At 48.0% G+C, this 18942-nt stretch overlaps 2 protein-coding genes across 2 annotated transcripts in view; both read left to right on the plus strand.

The window, feature by feature from the left end:
* Positions 1-12755, plus strand: part of sptbn5 (spectrin, beta, non-erythrocytic 5) — a 39040-nt gene extending 26285 nt beyond the window's left edge. Inside the window, exons 60-79 of the mRNA XM_062396899.1 lie at positions 8-175; positions 297-385; positions 597-783; positions 877-945; positions 1051-1194; positions 1389-1585; positions 1667-1871; positions 2230-2409; positions 2495-2650; positions 2770-2987; positions 3174-3354; positions 3434-3610; positions 3972-4079; positions 4180-5085; positions 5486-5554; positions 5946-6029; positions 6154-6245; positions 7241-7357; positions 11451-11641; positions 11717-12755. Of these exons, the coding sequence (XP_062252883.1) occupies positions 8-175; positions 297-385; positions 597-783; positions 877-945; positions 1051-1194; positions 1389-1585; positions 1667-1871; positions 2230-2409; positions 2495-2650; positions 2770-2987; positions 3174-3354; positions 3434-3610; positions 3972-4079; positions 4180-5085; positions 5486-5554; positions 5946-6029; positions 6154-6245; positions 7241-7357; positions 11451-11641; positions 11717-11874 (3696 nt within the window). The 3' untranslated portion in view covers positions 11875-12755. The remainder of the gene's footprint in view (positions 1-7; positions 176-296; positions 386-596; positions 784-876; positions 946-1050; positions 1195-1388; positions 1586-1666; positions 1872-2229; positions 2410-2494; positions 2651-2769; positions 2988-3173; positions 3355-3433; positions 3611-3971; positions 4080-4179; positions 5086-5485; positions 5555-5945; positions 6030-6153; positions 6246-7240; positions 7358-11450; positions 11642-11716) is intronic.
* A 4349-nt stretch (positions 12756-17104) lies between these two features.
* On the plus strand, positions 17105-18658 carry foxg1a (forkhead box G1a). The gene has a single exon (XM_062396937.1). It carries the CDS (start codon positions 17290-17292, stop codon positions 18604-18606), a length of 1317 nt encoding a protein of 438 aa, XP_062252921.1. The 5' UTR covers positions 17105-17289; the 3' UTR covers positions 18607-18658.
* The last annotated feature ends 284 nt before the right edge of the window (positions 18659-18942 follow it).

The following is an 18942-nucleotide window of genomic DNA, read 5'->3' on the forward strand; positions in this document are numbered from 1 at the left end:
TTTCCAGGCCCTGCAGTTCCAGCGCTCCCTGGAGGACGTGGAGCAGAGCGTGGGCTCCGTGGAGAAGGAGGTGTCCCATGAGGACTGTGGGAGCGACCTGCCGTCGGTCAGCCGGCTGCTGAAGGCTCTGCAGGGGCTGGAGGAGGAGGTGGACGGACTCAGAGACAGAATCCAGGTCCTAACCCACTGAACTCTCAGAGATCCACTCAGTTCACTATCATACAAGTCAAAGCAGCTCATAGAATCATGACTCAGCAGATTCTTGGTAATTTAGTAAAAACATGTTATATTATCAGGGCCTGGTGGAGACGGCGAAGACCTTCTCCTCTCAGGGAAACTTCCTGGCTGAGGAGATCCAGACCAGAGTGACTCACACCATCAACAGGTCGGACACCAGTAAAAGATCTGAATGATGAACTCTGGGAAATGTGTCCTGGTTGTGAATGAAATGCTAAAAAAACAAGAGCCAAGCAAATGGAACAGAAAGGGTTTGAATCCCCAGGTTAAGGTCCCAGCTCCAAACAGACTGCAACACAGAGATATATATATTTAACAGCACTGGTTTTATAAACTGGTGCGTCCATGTCCCCTATCAGGTATAATGGTCTGTCGGAGCCCCTGCAGCGTCGCAGGGAAACCCTGGAGGCCTGGCAGGTTCTGTTCCAGTTCTCCAGAGACCAGGAGGAGGAGGTGGCCTGGCTGAGGGTCAAGCTGCCCTCGGTCACCACCAGAGAGTGGGGGGGCTCCCCGAGCAGCACCCAGCAGCTGCTCCACAAGCACCAGGTAGCCCCCGCCGCTGCCCCCTGGTGGACACACATACCTACACAAGCATTAATACAAAAGGTCATCTAAGGAAATATTTAAAAAACATTTCAGGCTGTGATGCAGGAAATCTCCAGCCGTGCCCCATTGGTCAAGGCAGTTCAGGAGGCGGGACATAGCTTGGTGAGGAATCACTCACACGTACCTGAACTGTGTGTTCACCTTCAAACTGACAATGATTCAACATGAGGTGGAGGAGACATGTGTAGTGTGGTTATGACTCCGCAGGTCAGAGGTCGTCACTTTGCGTCTCACGATATCCAGGAGCGACTGGACGAGCTGAGGAGTCTCCACGAGGAGCTGATGAAGGAGGTGGAGAAAAAGGAGAAACTCCTGCAGGAGGCACTCAGCATCCACAACTTCCTCTGCGAGGTAACAGTCATATCCTGTGATGATACTGAATGAGAGCTGCTGCACCTCCAGAGGAAACATGGAGACTGAAGGATTGATGATATTGATAATGTGACATTGAATACAAATTGTCTTTACACCTGAAACCACTTGATCAAGATCCTGATCTCCTTATTAAAAATATTATTAATATAATCATTTCCATGTGTGTGGAGGTGTCGGAGCTGGAGCTGTGGTTGGAGGAGCAGCAGGTGGGTTTGGAGTCAGGGGAGTGTGGGAGGAGCAAGGAGGCGACTGAGGCTCTGCTGAGGAGGCTGGACTCTGTGGACGTGGAGCTGGAGAACCAGAGGAGGACGGTGGAGAAGCTGCAGGAGACTGGAGCGTCCCTACAGCACCTGGGACATCCCAACAGGTAAACAAACACACAGGTGTTACTGGGGCTCGCTCCTTCTCATCCTGGCTTCCTGAATAAAGAATGGTTTCTCTCTGACAGCCAACTGGTCACCGACTCCCTCCCTCCGGTTCTCCAGCGCTTTGAAACGATCCTCCGACTCTCCGCCGCTCGCCGTGTCGCTCTGGAGGATCAGCTGCGTCTCTATGTGTTTGAGCGGGAGGCCAAAGAACTGGAAACATGGCTGACCTCCAGGAAGAATGGTGCCGAGTCGGAGGACTGCGGTCAGGATCTGGAAGATGTTGAGGTGAGTCTGATAAGAACAAGCTGTGAAGACTTCACCTTCATCCTGTGATTCATCGAGTGCAGTCTTCATTTAGTCCGAGAAGAATTAAGACATTCGAATCTGGTGTGTGTGTCGGTTCAGATTGAGGATCTGGTCTTTGGTCTCACATCAGGTCCTGTTTGGACTGAATGTGTCCTCGTCTCTTATTCAACCAGAGACAAAGTGACTGTTAACAAGTTCAGTCTTTCATTTCTCGTCCGTCGCTCTCATGTCGATAAACGATGTCTGAGAAACGCTCTGAGTTGAGTTGGGCTGGAAGATGAAGTGATTCTCCCTCGTCATTCTCCTGGTACTCCTCTCTCCCATCCTCCTTCTGCAGGTTCTTCAGAAGAAGCTGGAGGTCCTGGTCTCGGAGGTGTCTGGTCTGGGTCGGAGCAGGCTGACCTCAGTGCAGCAGCTTGGCCGGGGGCTGCCGCAGGACGGGCCGGCCCGCAGGAGAGACGACGCTCTCAGCGAGCTATGGGACGCCCTCAGCAGCAGCATCAGGACCCGAGAGCAGGTGCAGCACTGGTTCTGGGGCATCACTCAGGTCTGGATGTGACAGGATGGAGGTGGTGATGGTTTTGTTCTGCCCCGTGCTGTAGAGTCTGCAGTCAGCGAGGGAGGTCCATCAGTTCAATCACGATGTGGACGAGCTGAAGGGCTGGATGGCTGAAAAGGAGCTGGTGCTGGACACAGAGGACCAGGACCAGGACCTGCAGTCCATCCAGACTCTGCTCCGACAGCACCAGGCTCTGGAGGTAGGACACAGCAGCAGGACACACGGGCAGGAAGGGGTCGGTGTGAGATCAATAGTCATAACTCGACTTATCACCGAGAGCCTGAGATCAGCTGCCTTGTTGTGGATGTGTCCTGTCAGAGAGACCTGGAGCTGATCTCAGAGGAGCTGAGCAGGAGAAGGGAGGAGGGCCGAGCTCTGAGCAGAAGACAGCCTCCGTCCAAACCCTGTGTGGCTCAGAGGCTTCAGGAGCTGGAGGTCTGCTGGACCCGCGTCCAGGACAAGGCCTCCCAGCGCAGCTCCAGGCTGGGCCAGGCTGAAGACGTGCACAGATACTTCTCTCTCTGGACTGAACTCATGTAGGTCCTTCACATCTCACTTGCATGAAATAAAGTATCTACCCTTCACCTGCCCTTGTTTTTAAACTGTCTGTGGGCTACACACAGCAATGTGCTACTAGGCTAACGAAGCCAGTCTAACCAGATGCTAGGCCCCCTGCAGGCCTGCTGGTGCAAGTACAGTCTGACCTCTGTGATGTGTCCCAGGGCGTGGCTGAGGGAGATGCTGTCTCTGGTGAGAGGGGAGGTGCAGGGAGGCGACTTGGAGCAGCTCCTTCAAAAGCACAACGAGTACCGGGTCCAGATGGACCGGCAGCTCAGCAGGTCCCAGGCTGTGAAGGACGAAGGGAGGAGACTGATCGAGGACGGAAGCTTCATGTCCCAACAGGTGACGGAGCCATAAAGAGACAACTCTGATTAAAGAGGGTCAATCGCTCTCAATAACCTGCCCCCCCCCCCGTCCCCAGGTGGAGGAACGTGTCTACGAGCTGGAGGAGCTGGAGACGGAGGTGCAGCAGGTGTGGGAGGAAACCAAGCTGCTGTACGAGGAGGAGCTGGAGATCTTGCTCCTGCAGAAGGAGCTGGACCAGGCCGATCGCTGGCTGAGCTCCTATGAAGACACCCTGATGGCCGGGGACTACGGGGTAGGTCCAGACCATCATGAGCTACTGGGATTCACAGTAACCATGTAGAAACAAGTACTGTACTTGTGTTCAATTTGAAGTACTTTTACTTTATTTTAGTATTTCCTCTTTCATCTTCTTTACACTTAAGCTCCACCTAAATTCAGATTGTACTTTTGCTGCTCTATATATTGATTTGTCATTTTTTAGTTGAATGTTTTCCATCAACACTCGTGACCTCTTGTATAAAATGAGTGAATCGAGAGTTGACCCCTCAGATGTATTGATCCTGTGGTGGGACGTATCAAGATGATGTGAAGTAGTTAGAAGCAGCTGCTCAGGACTCAGGGATGTGTTTGTTGTGTGATTGCTGCTCCTCCAGGACTCAGTGTCTGATGTCATGGAGCTCCTGAAGAGGCAGGAGGACCTGGAGGCCATGATCCTGGCCCAGAGCGACCGCTTCCTCGCACTACAGAAGAAGAAAACACAAGTGAGGTTCCCTGTCATGTTTGTGTCTCTGAAGAACAGGAGCTGGAGGTGGTTTTCAGGATTCTGGGCTTTAACCGTCATGTTTCCTTCTTTTGTTCCAGCGGGAGAAGAGACTGGGTCTTCATGGAAAGGAAGACAAGGACCTTCAGGACAGGAGACCTCCTGCCAGAGTCTCCTCACTGAGGAGGAGGCCATCAGATCCAAAGACCCCTCAGGTCTTATCCTACAGAGTCAGCGGTAGACGGACAGACAGAAGACCCACACCTTCCACCCTGGACAGGAAAACAGATAGTCCCACCCACTCTGCCAGTCCCCCCCCGGGCCCGTCTCTGCACCCTGAACCAGTTGATAGGAGACAAGTCATCACCGACAGGAAGGTTCAAGAGGAGTCCACCGACGGTCCTCCTGCTGGTCTGAGCTCCAGCTCGACTGTAAAGACCTGGAGAAGTCGAGCAAGAGACTCGAACCCAGACACCCCCTCCGCTCTAACACGTCCTCCATCACCTCCAACCACCTCCCCCGAACCTCCCATACCCCCTCAAACCTCCTACTCCTCCTCATCCAGAAGAACTCTGGAGGAAGATCACCGTCCCACATCCAAACCTCCTCTGGCTCCAAAGCCTAGAATCACCTCCACTGAGCGGAGGCTTGGACGTAGCTCTGAGCCCCTCAACCAATGGGAGAAGCCCACTACACCACCTGACTCACCTCTACCAATCAGAGCGCAGGTTGTTCCCACTGAACCGCCGCCTCAAACTGACGCAGGAAGACAACCCCCCCCTGAAGCACCGACCCCTTCGCCGAGAACACGACTCACCCACCTGGAGTCAGCAGCTTCTCCCGACTCGCTAGCTCCACCTACTGACCATCACATGACACTACCTGAAACCACGACTGCTGAACCAATCACAAAGGAGCTCACTTGTCCAACGAGGGCGCGACCTCCTTCTCCTCCAGAGCGTCAGAATCAGGTTGGAGGTTTCCCAGAGGACCCTCCCACAGCCGAGGTAACAGCTGTCAATCACCACGAGTCACTTTTATTCTTCTTTCTCCTTCCTCCTCCTCACCTTCGTTCTTTCTTCTCCTTTCTACTTGTCTCCGTTCCTCATACTTCTTTCTACATCTTTCCTCCTCCTCCTCTTTTCTTTGTCGTTTCTTCTTCCTCCTCCCCATCTCTTCCTTCTACGTCTTTCCACTTCCTCCTTCTCCTTTTTCTCTCCTTTCTTTTCCTCCCTCCTACTTCTTTCCTCCTTCTCTCTTCTTTCTTCTGCCTCCTCCCTCGCTCTACTTCTTTCCTCCTCCTCCTCCTCCTTCCTTGTTGGAAACACAATCTCTTTATGTTGTTGTCTTTGCAATGACTCGATGAAATAATGAAGTGTAACCAGTGTCCCACCTGTTGTATGTCAGGTGACGGCGGAGCAGCCAATCAGAATGGAGGGGCTGCTGGAGATCAAGCTGAAACCAGCAGGAAACAAGGTGAGGAACTCATCCGACAGGAAATAGAATGTTCTTAGTGAGACTGTACGAACAGACACGGGGTGAATGAAGCTTAGCTGCTATTCAAAGGGTTGGTAGTTCAACTCCACAGGTTAAAGTGTCCTTGAAAAACTGAAATTATTACTGAAGATTGTTCACATGAAAGATTGTGCGTTGCTCACTGATCGTCTTTATTATCGTTTGCTGATCTTGATGTGAAGAATGAAATGTTATGAATGACGTTAAAACCACAAACTGTTTAGGCTGCTTCCAGTTTGAACACATTTCAGAAGCTTGTATATTAAAGTCTCTTAATCGCACATTTACAGCTTATTAAAAGGGATCTATATCTGAGGGGTTTGAATCCAGATGAATGATGTGTGTGCTGCAGGGGGTGGAGCACTGGGAGGAGGTGTTTGCTGCTCTGGAGGGAGAATCGCTCGCTCTGTTTAAAGATGGAGCAGCTGCTGCACAGGTACGACCTCAACACGGAACTCAGGCTGGAAAACATCCACAACACAATTCAGTTTGAGTTCAGAAACCAACACTCGGCAGAGAGACGATTCACTTTAACCTTCCTTGATGTTGTGTTACCCCAGAGGACCACTAGGTGGCCTCCTATCAACATGGCTGGAGCAGTTTGCAAGGAGAACCCGTTCTACCGGAGGAAGGAGAACACCTTCAAAGTGATGTGAGTGAGCAGCTCACTCACAAATCAAGATGTATACACACACGTGTTCCAGTGGAGTCTGATAGATGCTCAGGACAATGATGTTAACACTCACACATTTAAACACTGTGTGTTACCCTCAGATAAAGGTTATATAAAAAAACACTGTGGCTGAGGGGTAGAGTGGTCGTCCTCCAGCCTGAAGGTCAACAGTTCAATCCCCAGTCTGACCCATCTGCATGCCGAAGTGTCCTTGGGCAAGATGCTGAACCCTGAATGCCCCCCCCCCCCCCCCATAGAATATCAAAGTGCTGCGAATAGATGCACTGTATGAATGTGTGTGTGAATGTAAAACTGTAAAGAGCTTTGAGTCATCAAGACTAGAAAAGCGCCAAATGAATATAAAAGCTTTTACCATAATAAAAGATAGAAGTACAGAACTGTCCTAGATTTGCTAAATAAAATCAGGTATGTTTCTTTATCAATAATGTGAATGTGTCGTCATACGTAACACACAAATAGTTTCATCATCCTGAACCACTGCACTTTCCTCAAGTACATTTCACTACAATGATATTTGTCTGTGATGATTTATGTTATGTTTTATTTTCTATTGCCTATTTGATCCCAGTGTTCTTCTCCCTGTCGACCTCGTTCCGACTCTGCTGCTGTAACGAGGGAATTCTGTGGCCTCACTGGTATCAACCAGTTCCTCACTGGTATCAACCAGTTCCTCACTGGTTGTCTTTCATTTTAATTACACAATTCACATCATGAGCAGGTTTGTGTCATAAGCTGAGGGAGTTGCTGCAGAAGTCAAGTAATTATCATCCCTCTGGATTCCATCACACCTTCATGCTCTGCTGGGAACGACTGTGAAGCTGTGATGTCTGAGAAACTCTCACCTGCTCTTCAGTCCTTTCTACTACATGTTAGACTTCTTATGAAACCTTGTGATTCTCTCTACAAATTAAACAATAAAGAGTGTTGTGTGTGTTTGTGTGTTTGTGTGTCAGACTGGAGGATGGGACTCAGTACCTGTTCGCAGCGTCCAGCCGAGAGCTTCAGCTGCTGTGGGTCACGAAGCTCCAGAACCGTCCTGAGTGTGCAGACAGCGACTCCGACGACTCAGGGTGAACACACACACACACACACACACACACACACACACAAGGTCACCTTTACAGTTCCACAAAGAAAAGCTGAGACCAGCATCACCACTGGACCAGAACCAGTTCATGAGAAACACTTCAGAACCGGCTCTTCACTCGTTCTCTAAACTCAAACTCGCTCAGAGGAGAACCTGCATCAACAGTCTCCTCATGAAACCACTTTAAGATCCAGCACTTACATCTGGAGATTAATTTAAATCCATCAGGCCCATAATTAATTATCATATTGAAGTTGTCCAGATCCAAGGTTGAGTTCCTCTCTGACCTTCACTACGTCCTGATGACGACCAATCACAGACAAGAACTAAGCTCTGTGGCAGAGTCCATCAAAACCAAAGAAGTGATTATTTGAAGCAGTTGATTGGTCGGGGATCCAGCAGGACAGCTGTTGATTGGTCGGGGGTCCAGCAGGACGTCTAGTGATTGGTCGGGGGTCCAGCAGGACGTCAGGTGATTGGTCGGGGTCCAGCAGGACAGCTGTTGATTGGTCGGGGTCCAGCAGGACAGCTGTTGATTGGTCGGGGTCCCGCAGGATGTCAGTTGATTGGTCGGGGGTCGAGCAGGACGTCTAGTGATTGGTCGGGGGTCCAGCAGGACAGCAGTTGATTGGTCGGGGTCCAGCAGGACGTCAGTTGATTGGTCGGGGGTCCAGCAGGACGTCAGTTGATTGGTCGGGGGTCCAGCAGGACGTCATTTGATTGGTCGGGGGTCGAGCAGGCTGTCTGTTGATTGGTTGGGGTCCAGCAGGACGTCAGTTGATTGGTCGGGGGTCCAGCAGGACAGCTGTTGATTGGTCAGGGGTCGAGCAGGCTGTCTGTTGATTGGTCGGGGTCCAGCAGGACATCAGTTGATTGGTCGGGGTCCAGCAGGACGTCAGGTGATTGGTCGGGGACCAGCAGGACGTCAGTTGATTGGTCGGGGGTCCAGCAGGACGTCTGTCAGTCAGAAGTGTGCGATGGAGTCTGAGGCTGGTTTCCTTCAAACAGCGTCAGGTAATGAGACTTTCACATCTCCTGATTCCCGCTGTGCACTGTGGGGACACCGGGCTCCTCTCAGGCAGAGAGACACGAACCTCCGACCAGCAGGATCCACTGGGATGAGAAGCTCTGACGAGCTGAATCACATTCAGCCGGCGCACAGGGGTGGAAGTGGAGCTGGAGCTGGGGCCACTCAGCGGTCTCACCTCACGTTCGAGCACGGGGGGGGAATGTACTTCACCGCAGGGGGGGCGATGGAACGACTTCTGCAGCTGATATGTTTCTTCAACAGGTGCAGAAATAGAAATGGAGACTGGGCTTCAGCAGCCGTTAGTATCAGATGTGAAACTCATTTGTCTTTGTGCTCCGTCCTGGACACGTGTAAATAAAGCTCAATACAATTCAAACACAATATCAACACAACTGATGTTGGCACAACCCACAGTTCAGTCATGGTTTCATCAGACTGCTCAGACAGCTTGGTCTATAAGGTCAGAGGTCAAAGACACGTGACCTCTGATGACTCGCTTCTCAGCAGCTGAAGTGTCAGGTTGGATTCTACAGAATCACATCAAATAGATCTGAACAATCACAACCCCCCCCCTGTCTTTATCAGTAACCAGCTCATTGAACTGCTGTCAGTGGCTCAGATTTACTCTAATTCATAAACATTTATAACATTTGTCAAGCTGGAAAATTAGACTTTTCTGTTTGCAGTGTTTGTAAAGTTATGTAATAAGAATCAGTAGATTTTAAAGTTTTTAACTGAAATCTGTCACTTTTGTTTCTTTAAATATTTACACTTGTCCAACACTGATTTAGAGACAATAGATATATGATACTATATATAATGTACAGTACATATTATACTAGATATAGTATGTGGGATATATTTTACCATATAGTAGAAATATTATAGTTTATGTAGTAGATGTATTATAGTTCATGTAGTAGATGTATTATAGTTCATATAGTAGATGTATTATAGTTCATATAGTAGATATATTATAGTTCATGTAGTAGATATATTATAGTTCATGTAGTAGATGTATTATAGTTCATGTAGTAGATGTATTATAGTTCATATAGTAGATATATTATAGTTCATGTAGTAGATATATTATAGTTCATGTAGTAGATGTATTATAGTTCATGTAGTAGATGTATTATAGTTTGCTGGTGCTGGTTAGATTCCTGGTGCTGGTGCTGGTTAGTTTGCTGGTGCTGGTTAGACTAGTGGTTAGTTTACTGGTGCTGGTTAGTTTCCTGGTGCTGGTGCTGGTTAGTTTGCTGGTGCTGGTTAGACTAGTGGTTAGTTTACTGGTGCTGGTTAGTTTCCTGGTGCTGGTGCTGGTTAGTTTGCTGGTGCTGGTTAGACTCCTGGTTAGTTTGCTGGTGCTGGTTAGACTCCTGGTTAGTTTACTGGTGCTGGTGCTGGTTAGTTTCCAGCTGCTGGTTAGTTTCCTGGTGCTGGTGCTGGTTAGTTTGCTGGTGCTGGTTAGACTCCTGGTTAGTTTGCTGGTGCTGGTTAGACTCCTGGTTAGTTTCCTGGTGCTGGTGCTGGTGCTGGTTAGTTTCCTGGTGCTGGTTAGTTTCCTGGTGCTGGTTAGTTTGCTGGTGCTGGTTAGACTCCTGGTTAGTTTCCTGGTGCTGGTTAGTTTGCTGGTGCTGGTTAGTTTCCTGGTGCTGGTTAGTTTGCTGGTGCTGGTTAGACTCCTGGTTAGTTTGCTGGTGCTGGTTAGACTCCTGGTTAGTTTGCTGGTGCTGGTTAGACTCCTGGTTAGTTTACTGGTGCTGGTGCTGGTTAGTTTCCAGCTGCTGGTTAGTTTCCTGGTGCTGGTGCTGGTTAGTTTGCTGGTGCTGGTTAGACTCCTGGTTAGTTTACTGGTGCTGGTGCTGGTTAGTTTCCTGGTGCTGGTTAGTTTCCTGGTGCTGGTTAGTTTGCTGGTGCTGGTTAGACTCCTGGTTAGTTTGCTGGTGCTGGTTAGACTCCTGGTTAGTTTGCTGGTGCTGGTTAGACTCCTGGTTAGTTTACTGGTGCTGGTGCTGGTTAGTTTCCAGCTGCTGGTTAGTTTCCTGGTGCTGGTGCTGGTTAGTTTGCTGGTGCTGGTTAGACTCCTGGTTAGTTTACTGGTGCTGGTGCTGGTTAGTTTCCAGCTGCTGGTTAGTTTCCTGGTGCTGGTGCTGGTTAGTTTGCTGGTGCTGGTTAGACTCCTGGTTAGTTTGCTGGTGCTGGTTAGACTCCTGGTTAGTTTCCTGGTGCTGGTGCTGGTGCTGGTTAGTTTCCTGGTGCTGGTTAGTTTCCTGGTGCTGGTTAGTTTGCTGGTGCTGGTTAGACTCCTGGTTAGTTTGCTGGTGCTGGTGCTGGTTAGTTTCCTGGTGCTGGTGCTGGTTAGTTTGCTGGTGCTGGTTAGACTCCCGGTTAGTTTGCTGGTGCTGGTGCTGGTTAGTTTCCTTGTGCTGGTGCTGGTGCTGGTTAGTTTCCTGGTGCTGGTTAGTTTCCTGGTGCTGGTTAGTTTGCTGGTGCTGGTTAGACTCCTGGTTAGTTTGCTGGTGCTGGTTAGACTCCTGGTTAGTTTACTGGTGCTGGTGCTGGTTAGTTTCCAGCTGCTGGTTAGTTTCCTGGTGCTGGTGCTGGTTAGTTTGCTGGTGCTGGTTAGACTCCTGGTTAGTTTGCTGGTGCTGGTTAGACTCCTGGTTAGTTTCCTGGTGCTGGTGCTGGTGCTGGTTAGTTTCCTGGTGCTGGTTAGTTTCCTGGTGCTGGTTAGTTTGCTGGTGCTGGTTAGACTCCTGGTTAGTTTGCTGGTGCTGGTTAGACTCCTGGTTAGTTTGCTGGTGCTGGTGCTGGTTAGTTTCCTTGTGCTGGTGCTGGTGCTGGTTAGTTTCCTGGTGCTGGTTAGTTTCCTGGTGCTGGTTAGTTTGCTGGTGCTGGTTAGACTCCTGGTTAGTTTGCTGGTGCTGGTGCTGGTTAGTTTCCTGGTGCTGGTTATTTCCCTGGTGCTGGTTGGTGTATTTGGAGCTGAAGCTGAAGGAGGAGTTCCCTGTGCAGAGTCAGATATTCTGTCTTCTTTGTGCAGGAGGGCGTCGTCCGTCAACCTGAGTCTGGAGAAGTTGACCGAGACTCCGGAGGACTCGTCCAGCCCAGTGGACCGGAGCGGTGAGCGCCTGGAGAGACAATCGTCCACAGAGGGCCCCGCTCCTCCCAAACCCCCCCACACCTACTACGACAAGCACCGCTACCCCACGGGGGGGGAGGTCAGCGCCACAGGTGAGAGAACAGACCTCACCCTCGTCTTCACTTCTTCTCTGTGGCAGTTTGCACTGACGACCTGTTTCTCTGTAGGTTTACAGAGTCGTCATAACCAGCCTCCTTCAGCACCTCCTCCTGCTCCCCCCGACCACCAGGACTCCTCCTCTTTGTCCCCCCAGATGACGGAGGACATCTTGACCAAAGACAAGTCGAAGAGGAGCGTCTTCAGGAAGCTCTTCACCAAGAAATAGTTTGATTCACTGTCGCAAAGTGCTTTTATTCAACATCCTCACAAAGTGCTTTCAAAACACCGAGGAGTGATAACCAAACCAATATGTGAATATTAATACACTATAATAATATTATTATATTATCTAATATATATCCAAGTCTAATTTTAACTTTAGCACTGAAAACTCTTCTAGATATTTCACCAAAATCAAACCTGAACGTCTCAGACATCCTGAAAGGACCTGAGTGAAGAATGTGATTCTAGTTTCATCCTGAAGGATTCGTTTGAGGAGAGAAACGAGGTCAGAGGTTAATAAACCAGTGAGATGATGATTCTTCTGCTCGGTCGGATCCAGAACGTCTGAAGAGATTCAGCTTCGTTTCGTGATCTTCACCTTTTGAAACGTGACACTCGTAGATTAAATCATTCACAGAAAAACAAACTAATTCTCAACATGTCGGAGCAGAAAGGTTTTTAATTCTTGATGCTTCATGTGATTTTTAAAAGATGAACTTTGATGATTCAGTGTTTTTTTTATGAATTCCATTTACTTATTAATGAGCAATAAATCCAAAGATCTTCAGACTCATCTTCTCTCCTTTCATCCATCAATAAGTGAATCATTAAGATAATGATGACTTTGACAGAAATCAAGAGTTCACACACTTTGAGAAATGAAAGTCAGTTGAAGTGTTTGAGACTCATTCACACAAACCAGCTCCACGTTCCGATTCATAAACATCTGAAATATCTAACTTCATTAGTCTGGGTCTGTTTCTACAGCTCAAAACAAAGTTATTTATGTTTGCTTCTACTTCGTTGATTACTTTGAGAATTATTTTTACAATCTTATCAGACGTGAGAAATAATGATGAATAAATGAACCAAAGGTTAAATGAACTTGTTCCTCTTCGTCAGTTTGTTTCTTTCAATTCCCAAGAAGTGAAAACGTACAAACGCTGGAATGTTTCATTTATTGATTCAGAGTTTCTATTTTAATTTAGTGGTTCAGAGGTCAGAGGTCAGAGGTTATAGAAACCACTTCAGGCTTCACAGCAAAAAATCATTAATAGACAGCCACTGGTGGTCTTTATATATAAATAGATATACATATATCTATTTATATATGTAGGTTTCAAAGAGATTTGTGTTGAAAATGTATCTCCTCTTCATCAGTCACGCTTCCTCAGACCTGTGAGAACTGAAGACAGGATGAGTAGTTCCTCCTCTGGCCTCATGGTGTCACTGCTGGCGCAGTAATCTGGTTCACCAGTTGATTCCCAGCGCTTGACTTTGATTGAACCATTAACCTGCGGCTACGGGATCAAAGGATTACTCCTTCATCCATCACCTCATGTTCTCACAGCAGATTAACAAAGTTTAAACAAGTTTAAAGCTTCACAACTCAAACCTTCAACTGAGCAGGACTCACTTTAAACTCCACCAGATCAATTAATATAATGAATTTAAAGATCCATCAAACATTTAATTGAAATCTCAGATATTTAAAAAAATGGTTGACTCTAAATACGACATTAGATCCAATAAATGAAGAAAACGAATCTCAATTAAATATAAAAAACATAATTCCTTTATTTTAAACCCTTAAAGACTTGACACCAATAATTAAATGTGAAAATATTTTTTCTAATTTAAAACAGAGTTTAATTGTTAAATTTCCTCTGACGAAAATAATACAAACATTTATTTATTCAGATATCTGCTTTGGTCTGATTTGTAAATTATTGAAAATTAAATGTAACCAAAGTAAAATGACAAAATAAATAATAATAAACTTCATAAACCACTTTCCTCAACAATGTTACAAACTGCTCTACGGTGAACCAAGAGATAAACAAATAAACAGCATCAGTCAGTGTATTAGTGTTTTTAATATTTGTCTTGTTTAATCAATGTCTATAATTAGAATAAACATCAGAATGATTGATCATTAAAAGTTAGAAAAACAGTTGTTTAAAATAAATAATGATTTCATTCTAAATTAGATTGTATACACTCAAACACAGAGGCAAGTTCAACAGAAATACTAATATCATATTTATTATTACTATTATAACAGTATTATGATAATAATGATAATAATAATGATATGCGCCATGAGAGTAAAACACTGAAGTGAGTTTCTATAACAACTTAAAACAATGATCATTCAATTTTATTGTGTTATTTTATTTTAACACGAGACAAAAAATACTTTGTGTTGTTTTTAATTTGACTCTGTGATGTTTAACTGTTTACAAACATGAACATGTCACAAAAAACGTATATAAATAATGTGAATCAGATTAAGATCAGAAGATCACAGATGAAATCGATCCTCCTGCAGTGAGGCTGGAGTGTGTGCGGGTGCAGGTCCAGCTCCTGCCACTAGGAGGCGCCCTCTGTCCTCCTCCTCTGCTGCTGAGCCCTCTGAGCCGTAAAGCCCATAATAATCCCAACAACAGTGAGAATCCTCCCAGTGACCGTGTGTTCAAACATCCAGGATCAACACCCGCCTCACATCCAGGGAACGGTTCCTCCTCACAGAGCAGGGGTCAAAGGTCACCGGTTCTGTTCAGAGAACCGCCTTCAGGTTTGGTTCCACATGAACCTTGACCTCGACCCTCAAAGTATCTTAGGAGCTGCGTTAAGAACCAGTAAAAGCCCTTAAAGACCCCTTAATAATCACCACCCAATGTTCTGAAGAACTTAGAAGAACCAACATGAAGACCCTGTGAAGTCCTGTGGAACAAAATGACCCAAAGAACCCGGGGAACGGTTCTGCTAGAACCAGAGAATTTAGAAACCTCATGTAAAACTGGTGGATCCTCAATAGGACAGTGGAACCCATTAAGGACCAGTGGAACCTCTGGAGACCTTGAGAACCTTCTCATGAACCTCAGCGACCTCCACAGGAACCCTTAGACCCTGAAACTGAAGAACCTCAACAAGAACCAGTGGAACCTCCTGAAAAGCTCAATGACGAATGTAAGAGCAGAAAATTAGTTAGTTTTGAATCCCCTCTTCTTCCTCCCCTCCTCTTCCTCCCTCCTCTTCTTCATCCCCCTCTTCTTCCTCCCCCCTCCTCTTCCTCCCTCTTCCTCTCTCTTCTTCTTCATCCCCCATTCTTCCTCCCTCTTCCTCTTCCCCCCTCCTCCTGTTCTCCCCTCCTCCTCTTCCTTCCTCCTCTTCTTCCTCCCTCCTCTTCTTCCTCCGGTGTTTGGACGTGACACTGATCGTCGATCAGCTTCAGGTTAAAACATCAAAATAAAAGCACCAGGAAACAAACATGAACCTAATAATAATGACCGTTGTCTGTAGTAAATATATTTATATAAATAAATATATATATATAATGTTAAATCATAATAACTGATCTTCAGTCTTAGTTATTTCTCAAAAATTATTTCCATCTAAACTTTTCACAACTAAATTCAGACTAAAGCTTCGGAAGAGACTCCTCCAGAATAATAATTTAATTTAAAATATTCACATTAAATCATCATAACAAATGTGAATGAAACATTTAAACTATTTAATAAATGTATAAAAGTCAGAACAGAAACTTTCTCTTCTCCACAGCTGCTGCGTAAACTGAGGATGACGTCAGACAGCCAATAGGTAAATGTAAGATAAATAAAAAGTTCTTTATTAAAACTGCTGCTAAAGAAGAATTAAAGAATCTGATAAAATAAACATTTCAACAGTTTTTCTTTGAGGCATTAAATAAACACACACAGACACACACACATAGAGACACACACACTGGTTTAAGACTCAAACAAACAGCTGATTGATTTTCTATTTTAATGTTTTGTATTATTTTCTGCAGCATCACGTGACAAACACTTAATACCAGTGTGTGTGTGTGTGTGTGTGTGTGTGTGTGTGTGTGTGTGTGTGTGTGTGTGTGTGTGCACACTGTTATATAGTACTGCAGTAGTAGCTGTTCTGTTGTGGCAGCAGCACAGACAGTGATTAGTCTCAGGGCCGTAACCAGGACCTCAGGGTGTCGAAATGCAACGCACCTCACAACTCTATTATTATTATTATTATTAACATTATTATTAACATTATTATTATTGTATATTATAGTTATATAATTATAAATATATAACATCAGCCTTTAAGACGTGAGGCTCTGAAGGACAAATAAAATAGAAGCTTTTGGAAAATGTTTTTCAAATTCTCTAAACAACATGTGATGTTATATAAATTATATAAATTTAAAAACCTGATATTTATGTCTAATAAAATGCTCGCGCGGCCTCCACGTGTCCGCGCCGCTCTCTGGTTGTCTCCACACGAGCTGTGTGTGTTTGTGTGTCTGCTGCACTTTGTTCTGTTCGTGTTCGATTCCCCTCCAACCCACGGACACGACGCCCGTGTTTCTCGTGCCCGGCCTCGCGGCTGTGGAGCCGGAGCGCGTGGCCTCTCCGTGCACGGTCACCTCCGCGTGTCCGTACCGGGACCGCGCGCCCCCGGATCCGCGTGTTTATTTCCGCGTGTGAACGATGTAAACAACCTGAGACACGAAAACACATCCGAGTCAATATGATGAGCTGCGGGGTGTGCGTGTCCGCGTGCACGGTGTTACCAGTGTTGACTTAAAGTGGGAGAGAGAGAGAGAGTGTGTGCGTGTCTGTGTGTGTGTGTGTGTGTGTGTGTGTGTGTTTTCCACGCTGCAAAAAGTGTCCTCCACGCAGAGACTCTGGAAATCAGATTTTCTTTTTAAAAAGCGTCAGAAAATAAAAATATAAAGATAAAAATTAAAAAGTAGAAAAGACAGAACGGTTCATTTCCTTCCTCGTTTCCGTTTCTTCTCAATCAGGTGTTTTACGTCCAGAGAACTTAAATGTAAATGAGTTTCTTTTTAATGTCAATAGATTTTTTTAAATTCTAAAACAAAAGATCGAATCAGAAACGGAAGAATAAAAAACCTCGTGTGAGATTTTCACGCTCGTTTCAGAGAAAATGTTTTTATTAAAAACCCGTGAGGCTGAGAACGAACTCGTGCGCGTGGGCACTTCTTGCAGCGTGCACGCTCCTCGCTGGATGTGTGTGTTTCCCGGCGCCTCCTGATTGGCTGAGCGCGCAGAGGACGTGTTAATATTGAATCCTAATGTCCCCCTGGTTGGCTGAGGACGGGAAAGGTCCAACCAATGTTTGCGAGTCGCTTTAGTGGCTGCGGCTCCTAATTAATTGCAGCTATCTGTCTCCTATCGATGTGTGTGTACGTGTGTGTTGTGTGCGTGTGTTTCCTCTTTTCTCCCCAAAGCGAACATGAAATAGTTTGTTGGGCTTCACTTCCCTTCCTCCGGTCCTTCCCCCGGTCCGTCCTCCCGCCCGGGCTCCAGGCTCACAGGACAGATTGAACCCCAGCTGTGTGCGTCGCTTTCGGTCGGTGCCATTCTCCCCCCTCCGCTGCCCGGTGATGTTGGATATGGGAGAACGCAAAGAGGTGAAAATGATTCCGAAGTCCTCGTTCAGTATAAACAGTTTGGTGCCCGAGGCCGTGCAGAGCGACAACCAGCAGCACCAGCACCAGAACCTGCACCAGAACCAGCACCACCTGCACCAGACCCACCTCCTGCACCGGCCCGGCGCTGCGGACGAGCCCGAGCAGAAGGCTCCTCTCCCGGCCGCCCAGCCGGAGCCGAAGCCGGAACCCAAGAGCGACGCGTCGGGTCAGGAGAGCTGCCCGGACGAGAAGGAGAAGCCGGAGGAGAAGAAGGAGGCGAAGGAGGCGGACGGAGGCGCCGGAGCGAAGGACGGAGACAAGAAGAGCGGCAAGTACGAGAAGCCTCCGTTCAGCTACAACGCGCTGATCATGATGGCGATCCGCCAGAGCCCCGAGAAGCGCCTCACGCTCAACGGCATCTACGAGTTCATCATGAAGAACTTCCCGTACTACCGGGAGAACAAGCAGGGCTGGCAGAACTCCATCCGCCACAACCTCAGCCTCAATAAGTGCTTCGTCAAGGTGCCGCGGCACTACGACGACCCGGGCAAGGGCAACTACTGGATGCTGGACCCCAGCAGCGACGACGTGTTCATCGGCGGAACCACCGGGAAGCTCCGGCGGAGGTCCACCACGTCCCGGGCCAAGCTGGCCTTCAAGCGGGGAGCGCGGCTGACCTCCGGGCTGACCTTCATGGACCGGGCCGGCTCCCTGTACTGGCCCATGTCCCCCTTCCTGTCCCTGCACCACCCGCGGGCCGGCGGCGCCCTGGGCTACAACGGGACCTCCTCGGCCTACCCGGCGCACCCCATGTCCTACAGCACCATGCTGGCCCAGAACATGGGCAGCAGCCACTCCTCGTTCCCGTCGTCCAACGGGCTGAGCATGGACCGGCTGGTCGGCGGGGATCTGCCCTACGCCACGCACCACCTGACGGCCGCGGCCCTGGCGGCCTCGGCGGTGCCCTGCGGCCTCTCCGTGCCCTGCTCCGGGGCCACGTACTCCCTGAACCCGTGCTCGGTCAACCTGCTGTCCGGGCAGACCAGTTACTTTTTCCCGCACGTCCCGCACCCTTCCATGACCCCACAGAGCGGCGGCTCCCTGCAGGCCGCCCGGGCTTCGGCCTCCAACTCCCCGCAGGCTCCGTCCTCCTCCTCGCTGTCCTGTGACTCTCTGCGGCCGGCCCTGTCCGGCTCGCTGCCGGCCTTCTCCTCGGGACTTTCCGGGAGTTTGTCTGATTATTTTTCTCATCAAAACCAGGGGTCGACCTCCAACCCGCTGATACACTAACCCCCGGCCCCCCACCCCCCACCCTCACCCCCCACAGCCCGCAGGAGACAGCACGTGAACTTGAGTGGAACTGTAAGTTGAACATTTTACACTGAACATTGACGTTGTAAGAATCTCTCTGAGCGGAGGGAGGGAGAGAGAACAGCCCTGAAGCCTCCAGGTATTTTTTAATATTATTATCTCCTTCTCCTCTTCCTCCTCCTCCTCTTCCTCCTGCAGGTGTGTGTACATACATGTTCTCAGTGTCTGTACAGTTGTGTGTGACATGAACCCAGAGGAAGCTGGGAGCTGTGGGCGGATTCTCCTCTTCCTGTGGGAGGAATAACTTTTTCTAGA

Source organism: Platichthys flesus, chromosome 10 (genome assembly GCF_949316205.1).
Source record: "Platichthys flesus chromosome 10, fPlaFle2.1, whole genome shotgun sequence".
NCBI lineage: Eukaryota > Metazoa > Chordata > Actinopteri > Pleuronectiformes > Pleuronectidae > Platichthys > Platichthys flesus.

Coding starts and splice junctions, on each gene's coding strand:
- foxg1a (XM_062396937.1), top strand. CDS start 17,290: ATGTTGGATATGGGAGAACGCAAAGAGGTGAAAATGATTCCGAAGTCC.